At 35.4% G+C, this 25886-nt stretch overlaps 1 protein-coding gene across 1 annotated transcript in view; it reads right to left on the reverse strand.

Annotated features, from left to right (window-relative positions):
• Positions 1-15059: 15059 nt before the first annotated feature.
• LOC110786927 (proteasome subunit alpha type-3-like) overlaps positions 15060-25886 on the reverse strand; it is a 32486-nt gene continuing 21659 nt past the window's right edge. The window contains exon 10 of the mRNA XM_021991510.2: positions 15060-15293. Coding sequence (XP_021847202.1) covers positions 15222-15293 — 72 coding nt within the window. The 3' untranslated portion in view covers positions 15060-15221. The remainder of the gene's footprint in view (positions 15294-25886) is intronic.

A 25886-nucleotide genomic window follows, 5' to 3' on the forward strand; every position in this document is an offset into this window, starting at 1 on the left:
CACTCAAATCCATGTGAAATAATAAAGTCATAAAACCTTTCTTTAGCTTTGAACTCTATCGTCTAGGCGTTCTAACAATAGTTCATATTCTTTGTTACTTTCAACAAGTAAGACTAGCTTGTCTTAAGTTGATCTAGAAATCAACCAACTTTCAAAAGTCTATTAAAATAGAGCTTGTGAATGTTAACTTGTTGACATGGTCTAAGCAACAATGCCAAAGATTAGTGGAACTCAAATCAAGGGTTTGATTTTAACCTAGTAAAGTTTTTATTGTTAAAGAGTTGTTTGTTTTAATCAAGCAAATTGACTCAACCCGTAAATGACCATTTCATTCAAATAAACAAACAAACAAGAATTGTTTTTGTTCTTCTGAATGTGAGTCTTTCTGTGTTTGAAGCAGAAATTTAGGTATGTTGATTATGGAACAAAATAGCCATTTAGTTCCAGCCTTGAAAGGACTTAAAACAACCTAGATGACCCTACAGCTAATGTAGCATTGCCATGCTTCATTTCCCACTTGTAGGCCATTAGTGTAGCCTAGCTTCCATTATTTGAGTTATTACCGAAGTAAGAACCTCAAGCGGTATATGATACCAAGGAAGTTTGATTCCTAGGTCACTTCTCTTTAAACATAAACTTATAGGTAGAAACGGAATTGTAAATTCCTGTCATCTGTTCCTTTGTTTTCCTATTTCTTGTACCCTTTCTTATAGTCTTAAGAATTGAATTCTTTAGTGTTGACTTTTATACTTTGTTAGACATGTCCAATGTCACCAACAAGGTTCTTTACCATTTTAATTTATGTTGAATATTTTGTTTCAACTAGATGATCTTACTAGAAGCTTCTAAAGTTCTCTAAGCATCGATCTACTCGAATGTCTAGGGACTAGACTCATTCGAGAATTAAATGGAAAAAATATTTTAGGTTGTTAACCATTGGTAAAGCTGAGCGTTTAAACTCAATGCTTTATGATCTCAAAACTACATTGTATTTTGAATTCACAAGCACCAATTGTTTTGCCATTCGATTTTGATATTCGAAAACAACCATAAAAGTCGCTAAAAGAAACGTACATTTTAAATTGCTCATTTTCTCTCATTTCCGTGAATCGTTCTTGGATTCACTACCAATCGAGGAAATTTACTGTTACCTTTCTAAAAGGATTTATTGCAGTGCAAGATATTCAATTATAAACAATAATTAAAACATACATTGAAGCATGCAAAGTCTAAACATTTATCATGAATAATAACTTGAAATTAAAGCAACCATGCAATTCAAACAAGTTATTAGCATTTTATTCGATTTTATTGTTCCGACAGGTGTGAATAAAATGATTCCAAGACCCTAAAACCATTGAAGAATTAAGCACAGTTTGTCGACTTAATCCTAAAACATCTTAGGTAAGCAAAAGCCTTTTGCTAATAGTCTAGAAACTATTCTTGGTTGATAGGTACGTCTAAGAACTTATTAGGTAAACCTATCGATTTTGCCACGACATAAAAGGACTCCTTACTTATATCGTTGAGTTTCACCAAAACTAACATGTACTCACAATTATTTGTGTACCTTGCCCCTTTAGGACCAATAAGTAACACCTCGCTGAGCGAAAACTATTACTAGATTGATGTAAAGGATATCCAAGCAAGTGTATATTTTGGCATGGCACCTTTTAACTCAATTTTTAAGTTTGGAACTTAAGGCTCTTACTATGTTGGTTAGATTTTAAGTGAACTAAAATCCTTAATCATGCAACATAATCAAGCTTTGATCTCATGCATATTTAAGACATATTTAAAGCAATAAATAACTTAAAGCATGCATAAGATAAATGTGATCTAGTATGGCCCGACTTCATCTTGAAGTTAAAATCTCCATCTTGAAAATCTCCGTGGGAGGCACCATTTTCTTCAAATAGGATAAGCTTATAATTAAAACTAATTACAACTATTTGATGGTACGCAAACCATATTTGAATTGAAAAATAATTTTGGTACTTTAGACCAATTACATTCAAATTAATGGTACGCAGACCATATTTTCTATCCTATTTGGGTCATACTAGTCACTTCATAACCTGCAAAACAGTACATATACAATATATACCATTCACCCATTCATTATCATGAATGGCCCACATAGCTGGTTAGTAAAACATGTTATGCATCACATAAATATTTGCTGCAATTAATCAAGGGCACCAATAATCTACAAATTATTCAGTCCTTATTAATTCTAATCAAGTTGTTTTAACCTTAAGGATTTGTAGACCTAATCAAGAGTTTTATGACTAAAAGGGCTCCCACTTAAACCAATAAATTCATATGCTTTACTAATTTTAAACATAAAAATGTATTTCTAGTCTAACCGGAAACATACAAATTTAATTAAAATTTAAAGCTCATATAAATTTATAATTGAATCCGCTTATTTAATTTATTTTTCAGTCGTATTTAAATTAATTCATGATTTTAATTTTAGTAAAATAATTAGAATAAATAAATTTATTATAATTACAATATTCAAAATTAAAATCCAAGAAAATAATTTAAATTATTAATTTTAAAATTAATTAAAATTACGAAATCTGAAAATTTCAAATTAAAATTTTAAAACGATTTAATCGCAATGCAACAATCCCACGCAACGCACGCCCATGGGCCACACGCACACAGCCATCGCTGGCCATGTGCGCGCAGCACATGCGCTGCGTCGCATCACTGCTACTCACCATCGCAAGGCATCAATCGAACACGCGAGCTGGTGCTCGCTGCGCGCGCCAGCGCTCGATGCACGCGAGCCATCGCTCGATGCACGCGAGCCATCGCTCGCCGCGCTCGCTTGCCAGCGCTCGATCCATGCGAGCCATCGCTCGCTGCGCGCCTGCCTTTCCCGCACGCGAGCTTGCGCTCATCACACGAGGCAGCAGTATGCGAGCTGGCGCTCGCTGCGCGCGAGCCATCGACGCTGTGCGTAGCGCTCGTGGCACGCGAGCTTGCGCTCGCTGCGCGCGAGGCTCCGCATGCTTGCGCGAGGCAGTGCGCGCTGTGGCGCAGCACGCTTGCTGCCCACACGCGACTGCTCGTGCCTTGCTCTCGCCCCTGCCCATACGCCCATTGCTCACAGCCTACGACACAAGGCAGAGCTGCTGCCTTGTGCTCGTGCACCATGCCCTTGCTCGCTGCATTCGTACCGCATGGGCGACGAGCTCCCTTGCTCGTCGTCGCACGCCCGCACTATACAACACCCATTAAGGGTAACACGTAGCGTCCATTGCTTTGTGCGTGCAAGTTATATGAGCGAATCGCATAAAAATTAAAATTTATATTCAAAATTAATGACAAATTAATAAATAATATGAATTTCATAATTTTAGGGCGAAAAATCGAAAATTTGTTATTTAATTGATTTCCGATTAACATGGATTCAAGTCTAGGTCATAAAAATTTAAAATTTAACATAAATTTATAATTTTTATGGTGGTTTTTAATCATAGGTCTCTAATTAAATTATAACTAATTATGAAAATCAAATTAATTCTAAATTATTTCAATTTTCAACAAATTAATCATAATTACAAACTAGATTGCATAATTAACAAGGCTAGGCATTCAAACTTGTTAAACATATACAGTAGGTCAATCAAAAATTCAAGATTTAACAACAAGAATCGCAAATATTTAATTTAACATCTTAAATTTACGAAATTTTGCATTCGAAAAACTAAAACCTCCGAAAAGTCATAGTTAGGCTTCGAATTTGAGAATTCTGGGTTCGGCCGAAAAATACTGTTTTTGTCAAAATTTTAGAATGCCTTTTACATGCGGAATTGACACAAAAATCACTCGATTTGGATGAGTAACGAAGAAACTGCCGAAAAACTGCGTACGTATAATTAAATAAACGCAATTTGCAATTAATTAACAATTACGTAAATTAATCACCCCTTTTAATTCTTGCAAATTTGTAATATTTAACCATGTTTATGCAATTTAGATTATGAAAATAATAAGAGGCTCGTGATACCACTGTTAGGTTATGATACATATGACAATTCATAAATCATGCGGAAAAACAATAAACACAGGAAAGCATATTATATTCACATAATCATTTAGCATAGAATTGATGCATACATGTTGTAGCGTGCCTTCCCTACCTGCGCCCGAACCGAACAAGAACAAGTCTTTAGGACTCCAAATGTCGTCCCTCCGTAGATAGTCCACAGTACGTCCGGATCCGCCTCAAGTTAGACCAACTAGAATCGCCCTTAAGGTTACTAGGAATTTCGGCTAGTGTTTGCAAGTGTATTGTTAATTTTATTTCAAAAACTTACCCTTTAAATACTTTTATCGTTCCTGCAAATAATGACCCTAGGCCCTTATTTATAGAGGTATGGAAAAGGAACTGGAATCCTATTAGGATACTAATTAGTTAAACTAGAATCCTAGTAGGACTCTAATTAATTAATATTTATCCTTTTAGGATTAGGAATTTAATCATCAAACAAATCATATACAATTTAGGTTTCGTATGTGAACACAAACTCTACACGAGCATGACCTACGAGCGTGCAGGCCATGCCCGAGCACAGCCCACATGGCTGCTCGGCCCACGCGAGCCGCAAGCCCACGCGAGCAGCAGCACAGCTCGCAGCCCATTGCTGCGCGCGCTGTGCGCGCTGCCACGACCTGCTGGGCCTGGCGTGGCCTTGGCTGTTTGTGTGGCGCGCTTGGCTTGCTGGGCGATGGCCTGGCTTCGTGCTGGGCCTTCGTCCGGCAGGCCTCGTCCGATGCTTATTCGTACGATACGCTTCCGATTAAATTCCCGGTTCCGGAATTCATTTCCGATACGAACAATATTTAATATTTCCGATTCCGGAATTAATTTCCGTTTCGAACAAATATTTAATATTTCCGTTTCCGGAATTAATTTCCGTTTCGATCAAATATTTAATATTTCCGTTTCCGGAACTATTTTCCGATTCCGATAATATTTCCGATTCTGACAATGTTTCCGTTTCCAGCAATATTTCCGATTCCGGCAATATTTCCATTTCCGATAATATTTTCCGATACGTACCATGTTTCCGTTTCCGGCAACATCTACGACTTGGATAATATTTATATTTCCGATACGATCCATATTTCCGTTTCCGGCAATATCATCGTTTCCGGAGTATTCATTTCTTGCTTGTGACGATCTCAGCTCCCACTGAAACCAAGATCCGTCGATTCCGAATATCCATAGATGGAGTATTTAATGCCATTAAATACTTGATCCGTTTACGTACTATTTGTGTGACCCTACGGGTTCAGTCAAGAGTAAGCTGTGGATTAATATCATTAATTCCACTTGAACTGAAGCGGCCTCTAGCTAGGCATTCAACTCACTTGATCTCACTGAATTTATTAACTTGTTAATTAATACTGAACCGCACTTATTAGACTTAACATAGAATGCATACTTGGACCAAGGGCATTATTTCCTTCATCCTAATGCTATCGGAATTCGTGCATTGATTAAATCCTAATCTAAAAGATTAAATTTATTATTCAGAGATCTAATAGGATTCTAATTAATAAATTAGTATTCTAACAGGATTCGAATTCCTTTTCCATAGTCCTATAAATATATGCCTAGGGCATAATTTTAGGCACGAGTTTTTCAACAAGTATTCATACAATAAAACAGTGATTTTTAGCAGAAAAATCTGTCACATTCTTGCCCATAATTAGCCGAAAATTATAGTACCTTAAGGGCGATTCTAGTTGGTCAATCTTAAGTCGGATCCGGGCGTGCTGTGGACTATCTACGGAGGGACGACACTTGGAGTCCTAAAGACTTGTTCTTGTTCGGTTCGGGCGCAGCTAGGGAGGGCACGCTACAAAGTGTATGCACCTAAATTATGCTAACTGATTATGTGTAAATGATATGTTTCCTGGCATTAAGGTTTTCCGCATGATTTATGTTTTGTCATATGTATCATAACCTAACATCAATTTTGTACTATTTCTAGGTATTTTCAACCCATTGAAAATGTTTATGAATTTTGTATTTGGGAGCAATGGTAGACAAGGATCTTTGTAACTTGAAAGCGAATTCGAAATTTGAGTTTGATATGGAGTTTGAACTTGGAATTTAAAAAGAGGAGTTTTGTATATAAGATGAGGCTTTGAATTTTGAATTTTGAAGGTGTTGGAATTTTTGGAACTTGAAAACCCGGCATTAGGCTGCCATGGGTCTAAGCATTTGAGATTAGGATTGGAACTCAATTTTTGAAAGGTTTTGCAGAAATTTGAGACTTGAAAATCCGGCATTACGCCACCATGGATTTGGAAATTTGGGGCCTTGAACATAGAATTTTGAGATTCAAAAGATTGAATTGAAAATCCGGCATTACGCCATCATGGATTTGGAAATTTGAACTTGAGGTTTTGGACATAGGACTTGGATTTGAATGTTTGAATTGAAAATCCGGCATTATGACGTCGTTGGATTGAAATTTGGAAATTTGAATTGAAATTTTGAATTTAAAATCCGGCATTATGACACCGTTGGATTTGAATTTGAAATTGGAAATTGGACTTGAGAATCCGGCATTATGACGCCGTTGGATTACGTTTTTGAATTTGGAATTGGACTTGAAAATCCGGCATTATGACGCCGTCGGATTGAAATTTGGAATTAGACATTTGCGGGTGAGGCGTGTTTAGGGATTTTGAATCAAATGGAGTGGCACTCCTAGAAGACCTAAATCGGCGATTTTACATGCATGAGGTTTGAATGATGCTCCTAGGGGTTAGGTTTCCTATAGTTGGTTTTGGCAAAGCTAGAACTCGAGGTTAGTCATTCACGCGTGCAAAGACACCCACACGATGCACAAATAGCACATTGTCACACTAGCATGAATATGATTGCGACATTCAAAGTTCTCAACCTAAGGTCGGTCTAAGCTTTGTATGATGCAAGTGGTAGTCTTTGGGTGTCGAAAGGGTGCTTGACTAAGAGGCGGATCCGGCAACAATTGTTTCACCTCCTCAAGGGGGAGGTGTTGGTTGGCGGACGGCCTCCATACTTGACGTCGGGAACGTCAAGAAAATGTCAAGTTTCGATAGGCGCGAAAATGGTCACACACTTTGGTCAAAACCGTATGGATAGTGGCCATTTCTTTGCCCCCTGGGCTAACCCGAATGTAGAACACATTCATGTTGGGCAAGGTAGAAATTCATTTTGCACAAGTATGGTTTTTGAAAATATGCATGCCATGCTTAGAAATCACAATTGTACTCGAATATTGTACTTGAAAAGCTTGTTTTTCGGCATTCGATCTCGAGGTTTGGGAGCGTTCTTCGATTTTCAAAATCTGAACTGAATTCCCACTCGAATGCTTGGGCAGAATGGGCAGCCAGCCACTGGAAGCCACTGTGCTGAATGCAGGCAGCTGCGCCTGGCGCAGGGGTCTGCGCCAGCGCTATTGCTGGCATCTAGAACTTGAGTGTGGCAGTGGCGGGTTGCTCATGGACTGCTCGCACAATCGAATTGAAATTTAGAACTCCCCAACGGAGTCACTAGATTGTAGGGGGTGTTTTTTGTATTTTGTATTCCTACGGGTTATGAGATTTTGAATTTCGAAGAAGTCGTCACCAAAAAATATTTAAGGGTCCGGTTTAGAAAGACCAGAGTTGACTCTTATGGATAAGGCATTGAATCTTAGAAAGTGAATGGGTGAGATTCGGGGCACGGGAACGAACCGCTTATTTGGCAAGCTTTATACAAGACAAGGATTGTTTTCGAGAATCCTAGTCATGAGACTAAGTCGGTTGGATCATGCATTTTAGAACATCGAAATTGCTATTTGTATGTGATCACTTCGCTATAAAGTTAATTGAAGGAACCTAAGGCCGGTTTGTCCAAAAATTATCTTTGTTAAGCGTGATGTAACCTTTTGTATGTTGTTGCATTTAGCATGTGAGGTGATGAAAACAATAAACATGTAAAACATCATCACAAGAAATGAAGGAATTATTGAAATGTGTAAAAAACCACATCACCTTAAAAAAGGTGAGTAAAGAGTGCGGAATTGAAATTGCAAAAATAAAGGTGCGATACTGAAAGTGCGTTATTGAAATTGCGATATTGAAAGTGCGATATAAAAATTGCGGTATTTAAATTGCGGTATTAAAAGTGCGGTATTGAAAGTGCGATATTGAAATGACGATATTGAAATGACGCTATTGAAATGACGATATTGAAATTGTATTATTGTATTTGAGATCCGAACGCCAAACAACTACTTAATAATAAGTGTGCCCGACACGGATTCAATTCTCTAAAAATCTCAACTTTAGATAAGTTGCTCATCATAAAGCATCCTTGATTTTGATTATTGAAATAGAACTTGAATATTGAACTTGAATGTTGAACTTGAATATTGAATATTGAAATAAGGAGACTTGGTTCTTAAAGATTAGACCTTTCAATGTTAAAATGGCCTCACCTTTAATATGCTCCATAATCTTGAAGTTGATTCTAGTTTAAGGAGGAATCGCTCTCACTTAAACATCATTGAATATTGAAAATAGAACTTGTATTTGAACATAAAGAGTTGCATGTTCATGTGTTCTAGTTTGGAAAAGGGTTTGCACTTTTCCAAACATTCTTGAACTTTGAAAAGATTTGTATTTTGTAAAATTGTATGGTGATTGTTGTAAAGGAGAAACTTTTTCAAGTATGAAAGCTCATCACTTTACGAATCATTTTCGAAAATAAAGCTTGAATCTTGCATATTGATATTGAAAATGTGCTTAGAAAATCATTTAGGAAGATTTTCAAGAGTGAAAACCTCCCCAAAGATGGCACTTTTGGACATGTTTACTAGTAAGTCATGAGTATGAACTCAAATGACAACATCCTTGGAATTGTATATTGAATTTTAGAAATGTAGAAGAGTAGAAAACATCATAATGATTTGATTAGGGATTCGGAATTACCTATTTAGGATCAGGTTAGTTTTCTGATTAGTGCTCCCAATTGCTTAAGCATTTTGGAAATTGTAATGGAAATTGTAGATTTGAACTTGAATTTTGTATTTGATTTTGAGAGGAAAATTGGAGATTACGATGTTATATTAGAAATCTGCCCCCCACCCCCAAATACTTAGGAAATGAGGGTTTATATAGGGGATTAAGCGGCTAAACGCCAAGACCCACCAGCGCCTTCCGCAGGTCCACCGCCTGGCGCTGGTAACGTGTCCAAGAATCCGCCAAAACAAGGACGATGACACCGTCCTTGGTTTGTTTTGAATTGTTGTACCTTCGTACGATTTATACGAATTTGGCACGTAGTGTTTGCTTGGAGGTTAAGTCTTGGGTTTGCGTCTAAAAACACACCTTTTTTGAATTCGGATTTCGTGTTTGGACTCGGTTTTACGGGACGGGGCCCGGCATGCTCGATTTTGTAGGTCGGCGTCCGATTTTGGATTGCTTAATGTCATTTTGACTGGAAAGGGCCTTGTAAAACCAATGGAGAGGTCCATTATGTGAGATTGTGTTTGGATTTTGAATTTGATTTTTGGAAATTGAATTTTGTACCGAGTTCCGTAATGGGAATGGGCTCGGAAATTGGACTTTGGATTTTAGATTTTGGAATATACTTTAGCAATTAGGACTTCCGCACGGAGTTGCACCAACCACCTAGCAAGGATAATAGTATCGTCATCATCCCATTAGTGGAGACACAAATTAGGTGTCTACAGTTAGTGATCTATAACAATTAAACATAGTTTTTGTTAATAATTACTACTCTCACTCATCGTTCGATTCCCAAAATACAAGTATGAAAAAGAAATCGTAAAGCATAGGAATGACATAAACAGTTAGTAGGCAGAGAGAATACAATCATGCTGAACTAACTATTTAATGCAGACATATTATTTCTATTCCATATGCCCTTTCCTATACTACCCATCTCTCATAATAATAAGAATAAGGTAAAGCATTGAAGCACTTAAATAATAAAACAAGAATGATTAGTAAGAAAGAATAAACGAATTAAAAAAATAAAAGAATTAAATAAAAAAAATTCGAAAATTCGAATATATTTAGTTTAAATTTGAAATAAAACGCATGTAGTCTAAACAAAATTTTCGAATCTATAACATAAAACTTTGGACTTCTTCTTTTTTCTTCTTTTTTCTTTTTTGAAAATAAATTCGCACCCTTTTAAATAATAAAGAAAATATTTCAATAATTAATTTAATATATGGAGTTTAATTCAACGAAATTCATTTTAAGTAACTAATTAGTTAGTTCGGAACCTAAAACATAAAAAGTAGACACGAAAAGTCAAGAAAACCTATAGCTCAAAAATACCACTTTGTAACAACCCGACAATTCTCCCTTTTCTAGAATAACCTTTTTAATAAATATAAATGTAAATATAGAGACTTATCAAAGTATTATCGCCCGTGTGGAAACCTAATGGCTTATTCAGAATTTTGCAGCGGAAAACATAATAAATAACTTTAAGTTTGTAAATAGTCAACTACGGAATTAACTCCAAAACCAACCAACAAAAATAAAGTCAACGTAACTAATTCAACAAGTTTAAAGTCCAATTAAATAAACCAAAGTCCACTTAGAAAATCAAAACTAAACTACAAGATCTCCAATCCCGAACCCAATGATGCATCATCTTCAAACTTGTAGATGGACAATGTTTATTGATCCTTAGAGACTGCTCACCAAAATGGGTCATCACATGATCAATAAGGCATAGCCATGATCAACACACACAAACAAAGCACGTAATCAGCAAAGGTGAGTACTACATTCTAAATCAATGAATAAATATTCCTAACATGATAATAATAAAACATAAGTAAGGACAACCAAAACATATAAACTTGAAACCACACTTCACTGGACTAGACTAGACTTTTTTACCTTAATATTATTTAAAATGGAATAGTCAATGGACCGAGTTATCTAACTAGAAGCCTTCACTAAGGAAGACGAGGTACGGGCGCGACACCGTACCCCCAATGACCTACGATATCGATGAACCTCTTAAATAAAATAGAACCTGGTGATCAATCCGGTCCCAGAAAAGCCATGGGCTACCACCATGAACCCCCAACTCCTGATTGTCCGTTACTTCAGAGTTCAGACGTGCACAGTCTAAAGCTATTGCTATTCAGTTTCACTTTACATGATTTACCAATTAATACTTTGTTATGACTCGTCAATCACATAAATAATATAATCAACAAGTATTCACAATTGTTTTTATCTTGGAATTAAATAACTGATCACAAAGCTTTCAATCAAGAATTCATTCCAACTAATTCAATCTTTCCTTTATCGATGGTTAACCACCTTTTACAGGTGTAAAGTATCAACTTACTAAACAAGGTCCACATCCCTCATAAAGTAGTGAAATGCTAAAAGGGAACAATCATCAATCATGATCTATACAACATATGAAATAATATAAAGTTCCCAAACTGACATGATTGCACCAATCATCCATGCTAACATGATATAATTCTCATAATAAAACTCTATGCTCAACACATTCATCCAACGACATTAAACATGAAATTTCAACATAAACAAGTTCATAAATATATTCAACATGGTTTCAATAATAGCACCACATCCACAAACACATAGATATATACGTACCTTGTGTAAACAAATTGATAGGACACTTTAACAATCTCAAAAGTGGCCTACAGAAAATTCTCCGCCTAAAACAACCAATAAAATTTCCCAATCAACTTCCAAAATTCACTGCAATAATAAATTACTCTAAATACATCCTAAACATAATTAGAACCTTCCCCCATATCAAAACTTGGATATTTAATCTCCTAGCATAATAATTATTATATTAATGACTAAACTTCATTAAAAAATCTATAAAAACACCACTCTTTAAATTTCCAGCAATATAAAATAGTTTAAAGTTTCACCAAAACCAAATTAACATGCTTAGAATCATAAAAATTATAAATTTAATAATTCATAATTATCCTACCAAAATTTAAAACCATTAAAACCTTAAGATTCATGCTTTAAATAATTAAAATTCTTATTTCAATTCTATTATATAATCTGAAAATTAAATTATTATTTAAGCAAAACATATAATCTGAAAATTCTAACTTCATCATAAAACTTATAATTTAAATTCAAGAAACAACATTTAAATTATTAAAGCGTAATTAAATTCTTTAATTAGTTTAGGATTTAAGGAATAACCAAGTAAAGAGGAGGGAGAGTGTGCTGGCCGGCGGACAGGGGCACGACGGCGGCTGGGAAGGCGCATCTGGGCGGCAGGGTCAGACACGGTGGCTGGCGGTGCTAGTTCGAACAAAACAGAGCAGCGAGTGAGGAGGAGAGAAAATAAACGAAAGAGTGAAAGAAATACAAGAGGGAAGAGGAGGAAGAAGACTACCGTCCGACGGAGGAGCGGTGGCGTAGAACAACGGTGGTGGAGGTGGTGGTGGCGGCGTGAGAAAACATCAAGCAAGGGGAGGAGACACAGAAAACGTGAAAGAGGAAGGAGGTGAAAGTAATGCACGTGATTTTGTTTGTGGGTTTGTGAGTTGAGAGGAGAGAGAATAACTGTGAGTAAACTTTTGGGGTTTGGAGTTTATTTACTTGTGGGGTTTACTAATTGGGCTAGGATTATAATTTTTTTAGTGTTTGAATCTAAAACCGATTAGAAGTATTTCCAAATTCAACGTGTTTTCGTAATTCAAATTCTTTTCAAAGTATGATTCTAAGAATTATTTTTGATTGCATAAATCATTAAAATATTTAGAATGTAATTAAATAAAATAAATATACATTAATTATATATACTAAAATTTGTAAATTCTATTTAAATATAAATCACTATACGTTAAAATATATTAATAAAATTTATAATTTTACGGGGGATTACAAATGTATACGAAACAATTAATAAAGTTTTGTTCAATTTGTATGGAATACTTAGTTCCGTTTTGTTTTACACAAATTCTTATTTACAATGGGTGTACAATAAATATTGTACACCGGAGTAAAAATTAACTCAAAATGCTTAAAAGTTAAGCTTATATATGTAAAAGTTATCTACTTTTAAGTAATAATTTTTTTCATTTTAGTATAACTTATTTCTTCAAAATCACTAATAATGTATAAAATCAATCATTTAACCCTTTAAAATATTTATCTATCAATTTTTTTTTTACTAATATAAAAGTTAATCAAAACTAGATTAAAGTTACAAAAAAAAAAGGGTTAAAGTTATCTTGGTGTACAATAAATTTATTGTACACCTTGTACGCGCAAGACCTTTTGTTTGTTTTATCTGTATGAAATAATTTAATTATATTTTGTTCAATCTGTACGAAATAGTTAGTTCCACTGTGTTCAATCTGTACGAAATAGTTAACTCTATTCTGTTCAATCTGTACAAAATAGAAGTGTGAATTTCATACAAGTTGCATGAAATGACTCGAAAAAATAGAAAAAAAAACGAATATTACCTCAATTTCGAGGTCTTCCAAGTCAAAAAAAATCGTCAATTTCAATCCATATATGAATTCTAATTTTATTAGGTACACGTTACAAAATCAAGTTTACGTGAACCAAAGTAATATGAAAAAAGGTAGAGAGAAAATAATAAAAGTGCGGGTTGGGGTTTTTTTCAGAATGGAACATATGAAATGAAAAAAGGGTTGCATCAAGTAAAATCAGGCTGCCTTTAGCACCCCGCGAAAACCTTTTCTCTCATACCCTGGATCTAAACTCGTCATTTACCCTCATTCAATTCCAACCTTAAACCCAAATTCATCCCTCCTTTAATCGTGATTCTTTATCTTTCATCTAAATTGATCGAAAATGGGGGGGCTCACTAATTAAGAGCGTCAATCAATCAGCATCGATGGTGATGTCGCTGGATTCAGAGTACTAATTCGCTGCAGGTCAAGAATAATGGTGGGTGTTGTCAATCTGTCCTATAGCTCATCCTCTCACCTCAGTAATATTGATGGAAGAATGCTCATGGGTCCTACATTGGCATCGTCGGTTAATTTTTGGTGTTTCAGTTAAGAGAGAGAAAGTTGTTATTTTTTATGTCTGAAGATGAATGTACCAAAGATATGAAGATTGGTGTGGTACCAATCCTTATTCGTTTTTAGAAAATTATTGGGCTTCTAATAGAACCGCTATAAACGTCCTCTGCCTTATGACCATATAACAAGCCCTGTCATTAAGAAATAAAGGGCCAAGACCCTTTAAAAATTAGCCCGACCCTACTCGATGAAGGTTAAATCTGTGCACCTGGAATGTGAGAGGTGAGAAAGTCTTTGCAACCGAAGTGTGCCAAGGGCGTGGTCGTGGAAAAATTGGGTTCAATTCCCATAACCCCTTCTCTTCCTTCTCGCCTTTCTTCTAAAAAGTCTTTTTTTAGTGTTCTCGCCTTTTTCTTGCACTTAATTCCACTCCTCCCCCCTGCCGGGGCATAATCACTAACGAAATGGAGAGAGATGATATTCTTTCATTATAAATGGATAGAGTGAGTTCACATCATGGTAGTATAGGAAGCACTGCGCGGAGAAGAAATTACATGAACGAACCATCTCGAAGATCTCGATTAGACCTGACAGGGTTCTAGGGCCTTCATACGCGTGCTGGTCCAATCAAGATGCCTATTCTTAGTGTCGATGATAGGCTTCATGGAAGTCCTTTTACTGAAAGTGTTGGATAGACAACCACTCTCCTAAAAGGAACAGACTTTTTGGGTGCTAAGATCCAAAGTCGAGAGGGAAACAACCCAGATCGTACGACATCAGCTCTAAAGAACAAAAGAAGGTCGTCCGCAAACATCCTAAGATTCCCATCTATTTGACTTTCTTGAAATAGTCAATTTTTTCAGATCTGTATACCGTTGAACTACACTGTCCAGTAAACAGGCTTACTACCAATAAGGCTACAACTACAAAATGATAAGGATAAAAGACAAATGAGGTTGAAATACGAAAAGTACAAATAACCAAATCAACTGCAGCAAATGAGTCTTTGGATAATCATTCGCGTGAAAATAATATCAAGGAATATTATCATGATTTTCTTTGAAGGATTATAATTGCAAATACTTGAAATACAAAACCTCCACAGATTTTTGGCATGAAACATCGCTTTCTATTTCTAATCCCATAAAAGAATCAGTCAGCGTCCATCTCTTCTAATGCAGCAGTTGCAGCGGCTTTGGCTTCTTCTACAAGGTTATCAGGAACCTGCAATCCAACCCAGGTAAAACAATGAAATGCTGAGCAATCATGTATTGTACAGGAACTCCTCTAAACCAGACGTTCAAACATGAACTTTAAGGTACTTCTGGACGGAAATTAAGAAACTTGTTCCAAAATTTCTCATCCTTGAGTTACCTGATAACATTATACAAAGTATATGGAAACAAGCGACAACAGCAGCTATTAACATAAAACAAATTATGATTAACAAATGAAGATGAACATTCAAAAATATAATAGAATAATTAATCTATTAAGAAAAGGGAATGAATTGTCCCCCTTTGAGTTTGCCTCTCTCTCTCTCTCTCTTTCTTTCTCTCTCTCTCTCTCTTTCTCTCCCTGCCTCCCTATTCAAGGGTTCTCAAATCCCTCCCCCACAGTAGCCCCATCTTCACCAAAATATCAGCCATCAGCGACAATTTCTTCCCTCACCTCAAGCCAACCCTTTGCCATCATAAAAAAATAAAATAAAAAAATAAATAAAAAATAGCCCTCCACAATTTGTAAAAAAGCTCATGTCTTTCAGCTCATTGAGATCCCGAGAAAAAGGACTTACCTACCAGTTTTAAGTGGCAAGATCAATCAAACAAAAAAGGCCCAAGAGAGCCTTCTGATATATCCTATCATATACGTAATACCATTTTCAAATCATTAAAGTAACCTCTCTTTAGGTAGACCCACAAATTTAGGATATCCAGAAAGAATAAATGGCTAATATGATGTGAAACCCACAAAAAGAAAAAGCTCCATTGACTTCCCTTCTATCAACCCGTAATAAGAACCACCTGGACCAAAACCAATGACTTGCGACTTTCGTAGTGGTGTTTGGGGAAATGGAGGAATAAGTTTTTGGCGTATAAATTGTAAACCAAATATAATAACAAAATTCTCTCTCTGGACTATATCCCATTTCTCCCTTTCACGGTTCCTTTGCCCTTCTTCTACTTGAAATCTAGAACCAAATAACCTCCAACTAAAACAGAATCCGCAGATACGCAAAGTTTCAAACAAATGATTTATAACCAAGCATATAAAACACAAATAACTAATGCCAAAGACGATCATGAAAAAGCACAAGGACTTTTTTTTTTTTTTTTTTTTTGAGGAAAAAGCCTCAGGACTTTAGGAGGAGAACAGATCGAAGACAAAATAATAAAATCAAGTTTGAGATCATCTAACCACCCATGACAATAGTACCCTCAAACAATCAGCCAATTGATGTGAGCATGGGTAAACAAGCAGCACATTGAACGTCATCTTATTAGAAGAAAATTAACAAACATCAAGTACTGAACTCCATAGTCATAGATGTTTTGCCGTTCCTATACATTAAAACATTACGTAAAAATGTTAATATCAAGATTTTTATTCCTAAAGATAAACTTCATATGTATTTTCCCGTCAAACTAAAAATCAGACTACATGGTGCTGAGTCTACTGACAAGTGTCACTCTTTTATTTGCTTATCTTATAATAAAAAAATTATATATTACATATAATATATAAATTTATATATTATATTACAAGAGTCCCCTCATGTTATGGAGTATGAGAATGCAAGGGGTGAGGTAGTTACTCAATCAATTATATTATATACGAGTGGAGACCCATAATTTGTGATGTGTGTAGAGGAATGGGGCATAAATCAGAAAATTGTGTCAAGAAGACTAAGAAACCGAAATATCAAAAGGCTTGCACTGCTACGACAGAATCCGTAGCTGTTCGAGTCCCTCTTCAAAATGTAACTGAAGTTGCTTATGTAACACCTCAGATTCAGGACAGTAATGAGTTTCAGTCTGTTAACTCTCGATCAAGAGCTAATGTGAGACCTACTAAACCTGTCAGAACACCTGTTGTGACCAGCAACAACTTTCAGACTCTGCAAGATGGCGAGATGAACCATAACAGGGAGGCGGTGGAAACTGTTGTAGAGAATGTTGATGAGGGGGAGATGCCCCCTGATCAACATGGATAACATCCTCACTTGGAATGTGAGGGGGCTAAACAGTAAGCATAAACAGAATGAGATTCGGAATTTGGTTCGAGCTCAAAATACTCAACTGTTTGTATCTAAAAGACAAGGCTCACAATCTTGGCTCTTTGTATCTAAATGTGTGCCCAGGTTGGTGCTTTTCTTCTAATATCTCAAAGCATCTAGGAGGAAGAATCGTGGTAGGTTGGAATCCTAATTGCTTCTTGGTGGACATCCTTTTTGTCTCCAGTCAGATTATTCATTGCAAAATCACCAACCTTGCTAAGAATCTCTCCTTCCAATGTACCTTTGTTTATGGTTTTAATGAGCCACGAGACAGGGAAGTAGGGAACCTTTATGGAGGGATTTGGAGGTTATAGCTAGCTCTGGTGTGCAGGCTTGTGTGTGTCTGGGGGATTTCAACTGTGTTGAATTTCAACTAGAGAGTTGGTAGGACTATTGAAATCAAGTCTGCTATGTTTGGTATTGGTAGTGATAAGTCTCCTGGACTTGATGGCTACGGTAGCAAATTTTACAAGGCTGCTTGGAATATTGTGGGGAATGAAGTGGTTGAGGCAGTGCAAGATTTCTTCCAGAATGGTAAACTTCTCAGCAATTTCAACGCAACCTCTATTACACTACTCCCTCCGTCCCTTAATATTCGACCTGTTTTGACTTTTTGCACTATCCACATAATTCACTTTGACTCTATTTTACTTATAGTACTCCCTCCGTCCCGGAATACTCGACCCGGTTTGACCGGCACAGAGTTTAAGGGACTTGAATTGACTTATTTAATTTAATAGGTAGTAGTTGATAGTGGGGTATTATTTTAATGTAGTTAGTGGGAAATGTGTAAAGGGGTGGGGTTGGGGGAGAGTAGGGGTTGAATTTTTAATTATTTTTTGTATGGAATAGGGGGTAGGTGGGTTAATAGGGGTGGAGTGAGAAATAATATAATATTGTTAGAATATTATATGAAAACAAATGTTAGTATATAATATATTGTTGGCTTCATCTTACTATATATTTTCAAAATATTAATATTTTTATAAGTTTTATAATATATAATTAAAGAAATTGGTGGTCAAAGTTGTGCATTGGCAAACGTGTCCGGTCAAAACAGGTTGAGTATTAAGGGACGGAGGGAGTAATTCCTAAATCTGACTGCCCGGCTTCTGTGGTGGATTATAGACCTATTTCTTGCTGTCATGCGGTGTACAAAGGCATAACCAAATTACTTTGATCAAGGGTTAAGGTTGTTCTTCCTTCTATCATTTCAGTGGATCAGGGTGTCTTTATTGAAGGAAGGAAAATTCTGCACAATGTTTTAATTTGTCAAGATATGGTAAGGCACTATCAGAGGAAGTCTAACCAAAAACATTGTATGATCAAAATTGACATACGTAAGGCTTATGATACAGTGGATTGAGATTTTGTTCAAGAAATATTGAATTCCTTGAACTTTCCTAGGAAATTTAGTAACTTGATCATGTCCTGCCTCACTTCTACTAAGTACTCTCTTTTGATCAATGGTGGTACCCATGGCTACTTTGACGCCCGGAAAGGTTTGACACGAGTTGGCCCTCTTTTCCCCCTCCTTTTTGTCATATGCATGGAATATATGTCTAGAACTATGGCCTATGTGGGTAACCTGCAGCAATTTCATTTTCACCCTAGATGTGCAAGTTTGGGTTTGAACCACCTCTGCTTCGCCGATGACCTATTGTTGTTTTACAAATGAGAGTTTCCTTCTATTTTTTGCATGCTCCAAGGTCTGCAGTTATTCTCTGACACCTCTGGGTTATATGCCAACAAGACGAAGACTGCAGTGTATTGCAGTGGTATGAATGAAGATACCACTTCTAGAATTGTGCTAGCTTCTGGGTTTTCCTTAGGTTTATGAGTATAAGCTACACCGGACCAAAGAAAGGACCTACAAATGGAATTAATCTTTCTTAAGACTGTTTTAGGCAGAAGAAAAATCTGCCCGGCTTCTGTGGTGGATTATAGACCTATTTCTTGCTGTCATGCGGTGTACAAAGGCATAACCAAATTACTTTGATCAAGGGTTAAGGTTATTCTTCCGTCTATCATCTCAGTGGATCAGGGTGCCTTTATTGAAGGAAGGAAAATTCTGCACAATGTTTTAATTTGTCAAGATTTGGTAAGGCACTATTAGAGGAAGTCTAACCAAAAATATTGTATGATTAAAGTTGACATATGTAAGGCTTATGATACAGTGGATTGAGATTTTGTTCAAGAAATATTGAATTCCTTGAACTTTCCTAGGAAATTTAGTAACTTGATCATGTCCTGCCTCACTTCTACTAAGTACTCTCTTTTGATCAATGGTGGTACCCATGGCTACTTTGACGCCCGGAGAGGTTTGACACGAGGTGGCCCTCTCTCCCCCATCCTTTTTGTCATATGCATGGAATATATGTAATAGCCCTAAATTTTAAGCAGCCTATAATTAATTATTAAGATTATTTTATTAGCTAATCTTGAGGTTTGTTTGAAGAAAAACAAAAAAAAACCATTATTCATTATTTTAATTTGTTTTGTTTTTTTTAATATGAGAAATGATTATTATGCCTTTTGTTACTAAAATGATTACCTAAGTCATAATACTTTCGTGGCTTGTTCATAGATTGCCAAACAAATATCTTCAACATGTGTCAATTTCTCAAATTGCCTTCTCATCTTCTTAATTATCCTATGTACTTTGATTAGGAAAATCATCCGTATTTGATAGTTTACAAACCTCAAGAACTTACAAAATTGTCCTAGCTACTACTACTCCTCATATAGGATACATATATGTGTCTCTGCCTCTTATTTCTCAAACTGAATTAGATTAGCCAAGTTTCCAAGTCAAAGTATAACTCCAATTTTAAGGTATGCTAATCTTTTTTTCCTTGTTTCGTCGGCCATTAAGGCTAAAACAAAATTCTTACTTAGAAATTATGAAATTTAATTTAGATTCTTTAATTTGATTAGTTTTGCAATAATAAGAAGCATGTGTCTATATTTCTCAAGTTTTTCCAATTTGATTTAGTGAGAAAGTTACTTATTGTTGTCATTATTTTTAGAGGTGTGTGTTATGGAGAATGGTCCAGTATATACGGGAGTTCAAGTAGATTTGTGGAGGTTGTATTAATAATTTATGGGAGATAATTATCAAGTTCAAGTATGACATTATTTATCAAGTATTATTGGAGATGAGTTATCGCTCTTAAGATTTATCGGACTCGTTTGAGGTAACTTTTATGTTCAGCAAAATAATTATTATTTTATATTTATATATGATCATATATCCATGGCCATGAATATCATGATTTGCATTTATATTGAATTGTTGTTTAATTTGATTGATATTGTGAAATTGTTTGAGAAATTATTCGGAAAGAATTTGTCTATTGAAATAGATTTTGAAATGATATTGTAAATTAAAAATGTACTTTGTATTTGTTTAGCTGGCATTGGATTATGAACGGATATGGAAAAGTGGGCAAGGTACAGGTGGAGGAAATATTCTAAAAATAAAGCTAAGGCCGGAATGGTCGAATATAAGTGATAAGTTGTGTTTGAAATTAAAGCTAAGACCTGAATGGTCGATTATAAGTATATGATGTGCTCTGTGATAATTAAGCTACGTTTGTATCCAAAACCTGTCCTTGCCACTGATTTGTGAAGGGAATGATCAATGCCAGCTATAAGTTTTTAAAGATAACCAAAGTCTATTTCCGAACAATTGCCAGTTTATGTTTTGAAAACTCTTTGAACAAATGGTTTGAAATAAAAAAAAACGTTTTGACGGGCTGAAGTAAAGGTTACGAGTTTTCCACTCATTTTGGAATTTTTGTTTTTCTATGTCTTCTCTTTGTAAGCAGGTTGTGTGAAAGCTCAGGTGGGATTCAAATGGAGCTTGATTGTATTTAAGATTTTAAGGGTTTGTAAATTGTGTGTTACTCCCTCCGTCCCAGATTAGTTGTTACACTTACCTTTGCACAAAGTTTTAGGTGATAAGTGGTTGTTTGGTTATCAATTGTTATTTTATTGAAAAAGTAGATATGATAGAAGTTAGTGGGGTATTTTTTTAATTGAATGATAGAGGGTGTCATTATCATTATCATTACCCCATTGCCTCAAAAAGGCTCCCGCGAGAAGAGGGGTAAGGGGGGGTCGGACGTACGCAACCTTACCCCTGCAATTGCAGAGAGGTTGTTTCCAATTGACCCAAAAGCAATAATGGGACGACAGCGGGACAACCATCTTCTACTTCATGGAAAGGAAGCGAATAGATTTAAGAGCCATTTTGATTTAGTCCATTACATCCCACAACCAAAAGAACAAATGAACCTTAGGCTCCATTGGAAATGGACATCTGAATGATAGAGGGTGTAGGGACAAAAAATAATTTAGTGGGAAGAGAGAGACAATATAATAATTGTGGGGTCATTCCTAATTTAGAAGTTTAACAACTAATCTGGGACGGACGAAAAAGGAAAGTGTAACAACTAATCTGGGACAGAGGGAGTATATATTAAGGTTGTATTTATTTGTGAGATTAGTAGATGAATTGTTGTGAGTTAAAGAATTATTTTTATTCAAGGTTATTTATTTAAGTTATTTAAGGTTGTTTTTGTGGGCCCATAACTCATAGGTCCAGGATTGAGTTTAATATTAAGGTTAATTATTCCGCTGCGTGTTAAGAGTTAATTGCGACCATTAAGGGTTAAGTGTTCTTTATTAACAGCTCGAAAGAGCGGGCTGTTACAATATATGTCTAGAACTATGGCCTATGTGGGTAATCTGCAGCAATTTCATTTTCACCCTAGGTGTGCAAGTTTGGGTTTGAACCACCTCTGCTTCGCCGATGACCTATTGTTGTTTTACAAAGGAGAGTTTCCTTCTATTTTTTGCATGCTCCAAGGTCTGCACTTATTCTACTTAGTGTTGCTGACTGTGATATCCTAATTGAAAGAATCACTGCTAGAATGTAGAATTAAGAGATGGCAGAGAAGAAGCATCTCTTACATTGGGAGACTTCGGCTTGTTAACTCAGTCTTGATGAGCTTACACGTGTGTTGGGGGCAGATTTTTCTTCTGCCTAAAACAGTCTTAAGAAAGATTAATTCCATTTGTAGGTCCTTTCTTTGGGCCGGTGTAGCTTATACTCATAAACATGGAAATGTGAAATGGGAGAAGTTGTGTGATCCTAAGAAAGCAGGGGGTTTAGGGATCAGGAATATTCTCCTGTGCAATATGGCTGTTGTTGGCAAGCTTGTTTGGGATGTGAATCAAAAGCAAGATACCCTTTGGGTTAAGTGGGTGCATGAAGTTTATATGAAGGATGCAGATTGGTGGGGCTATAATGCTCCACAAAGTGCTAGTTGGAGTTGGAAATGTGTTGTGAAGGTGAAACAACAGTTGAATCAAAGCATCAATATGCAGAATTGGAATATTGCTCAAAAATACATTTGGGATTCATTTGGGCTTATAAAATTATGCAGGGGCCTACTCAGATTGTTAATTGGTCTTATAGCATTTGGGATAAAACAGTTGTTCCCAAACATAGGTTCATCTTATGGATGCTTATGCTAGACAGACTGCATACAAGATCTCGTTTATGCTCCATTGGTGTCATCGATTATGACACTTGTGTTATCTGTGGTCAGAGTTCTGAGACTCTTACCCATCTTTTTGGTAGTTGTGAATACAGCAGTAGTTGCATTAGAGGAGTTATGAATTGGTTGGGAGTGTTCCATTACCCTGAGAACATTAACAAAATGATCATTTGGGTTAGACGAGGTTTCTAAGGCTCAAGGTGGAGACGAAAACTCATCACTGCATGATCTGGCAGGCAAGGAATCAAAGATTTTGGCATCTATCGGTTCCAAGCATAGAAAAGACTGTCAATACAGTAAAATTTTTGATAAAAACTAGAGTTGTACAGATTATAGGTAGGAAAGCTAGTGATAGGGATCAAGGGTGGACTGCTAGTTTGTAATTGATGTAAAGTTTTCTTAAGCTAGTCTGTTAGCCTTTGTGTGTTCCCCAAGTTGCTGTGAGGAGTCCCTCCTGGAGGGTTTGTTTCAGTAGCTCTCCTATGGGGAGATAGGTTGTAATTGGGTTTTTTGCAATATAGTTCACATTTTAACAAAAAACAATAAATTAATAAATAAGTTATTGACATATTAGGTTGACTGCATTTCATGGTAATGGTAATGATCACCTATCAATATTGAACATTTTATAAAATACATCAATGTTTACATAGGCGATCTCACGCCTAATATCTTAATTATACGAAGTGCTACCTGACACAATTCTATCTTAATTCTACGTATATTTTACTAGAATAACATATTACGGACATTTTATTTTGGAATGCAATTCTGTGCAATATTTTACACACAATAATTTTATTGACAACATTACAAATAAACATATATACTCCTTACATCCTTTATACAATCTCATGTTACATTCTCACGCCTTTATATACTCCCTCCGTTCTTGTTTATTAGTTCCTTGTGGAATATTAAACAATCCACTAAAAGAACACCTTGCATGTGAATCTCTAAAGAATCTTACCCATGTGGATATGAGAGATAAAAAAAAATTAAAAAAATATGGGTAGATGGAGTGTTTAGTTTTGTTAATTAGAAAATAAAGGGACCACTTGCATATTTATTTGGGACAAAAAGGGAATTACATTTGTAATATAAGGGTAAAAGGGGAATAATTGTTGAACAAATAAAGAAAGATTCTAAAAGAGACTAATAAAATAAACATCCCAATATGGAAAGGGGACTAATAATCAAGAACGGAGGGAGTAATGGAATTATGAATATCTATGCATATTTGAAAAATAAGAATTATAAATAAACATCGTATTATTGTTACTAATAATATGTATTCACTCTGTATTTAAATAGGAGTCACACATGGCCGGCCACGAGTATGAAAGAATAATAGTTAAATGCAATAAAATAATAAAGCAAGTGGGGTTGAGATACTTATTTTAATCAAGTAAAACAAGTGGGGACCATTAAATTATGGAGGGATGTAGTGTGGGGGTTTCTGAAATTAATTGTTTAATGTGGTGATATATTATTTGATTAGATGGTGGGGTAAAAACGTTACTAAAAATGGAAGTGCGACTCCTAATAAAATACGGCCGGAAATGGCAAGTGTGACTTCTAATAAAATACGCAGGGAGTACTACATACTTCCTCCGTCTTTTAATACTCGCAACGTTTGGACTTTTGCCACTATTCATATAATCTACTTTGACTATTCGTAGTGTTTTTTATATAAGATAAAACATAGTCATGTGGGATCTTGTTAGATTCGTCTCAATGTGTATTTTCAAAATATCAACTTTTTATAATTTTTGCATAAAGAGAATTTAAGATATAAATAATCAAAGTTGTGCATTGGCATGCGTGAAACTAACAAACGTTGCGAGTATTAAAAAACGGAGGAAGTAGTAATTTGCTTATAGGAAATAATTTATGTAACAATACACAATACTTCATTTTAGATATGAATCCTAAGCTTGAATTATTTTTTATGTTGAATAAAAATGTACTACCAAAGACAAGCAATTAAATCTTAATACAAGCTTGCAATAAACAAAAATTCGTCTACCTTCCCTATATAATACAATCAAGGAATGAAAACATTTTTTGTCTCCCAAAATAAAAATAATAATAATAATAGAAAATAATAATTTATTAAAACTTTGACTATTTTAGGTAATACTACCTCTATGTTATTCATATTGACCAAAATGAAGGAGTACTCGACAACTGATTTGACAATTATAAGAACAAGGTGTTAGTAATAAAATCAAGGAGTACTCGACAACCGATTTGACACCTATAAGAATAAGGTGTTAGTAATAATTTTTTATTGGCTATTTTAATTTAAATTAACGTTTTACGAAATATATAGTTGTCTCACTATTTTATTAATTAAATGAAAACACATCAATAAAATTTGAAAACTATCACCAAATAAATTAACTAATACTTCATATCTAAGATCTTATGACTTTACGAGTAATATTATTCTCAATTGCATGATATTATTATCTACAATATCTCCACATAAATATTTCAAATCACAATTAAAAAATAAAATTGGTGGAGCGGGTTTAATGAACATTTGTCTTGTCCACCTTGTTTAAACAAGAATAAGTAGTGGTTCGATGACTGATGTACATTTATAGAGATAGTGTATTCTGTATGGTGATGTGGTGAGTTTGGTTTTGAGTTTTAGCCAATAATCTATATACTAAATCGAAACTAAGTCCCAGTACGATAGAAATAATGAATCATAAAAAATTATAGTTTTAGAGTTCGGGTTCGATTTCCATAGATAATCTAGAAAGGAGTGTCTATAATGATAGGCAAATAAAAGACTTTCTCGGGATTTTTGGTCATCGTGTCTATTAGTAATGCGGATTCGGAATATCACACATTAATCAATAAAAGAGAGATTCAAAAAAAAAATCTTCCTTATTTTTCGGATCAAAAAGAAACTTTGGGATTGCTGAACTACAGACGAAATAAATATAAAGCAACGGAGCC

This window comes from Spinacia oleracea, chromosome 4 (genome assembly GCF_020520425.1).
Source record: "Spinacia oleracea cultivar Varoflay chromosome 4, BTI_SOV_V1, whole genome shotgun sequence".
Classification (NCBI taxonomy): Eukaryota; Viridiplantae; Streptophyta; class Magnoliopsida; order Caryophyllales; family Amaranthaceae; genus Spinacia; species Spinacia oleracea.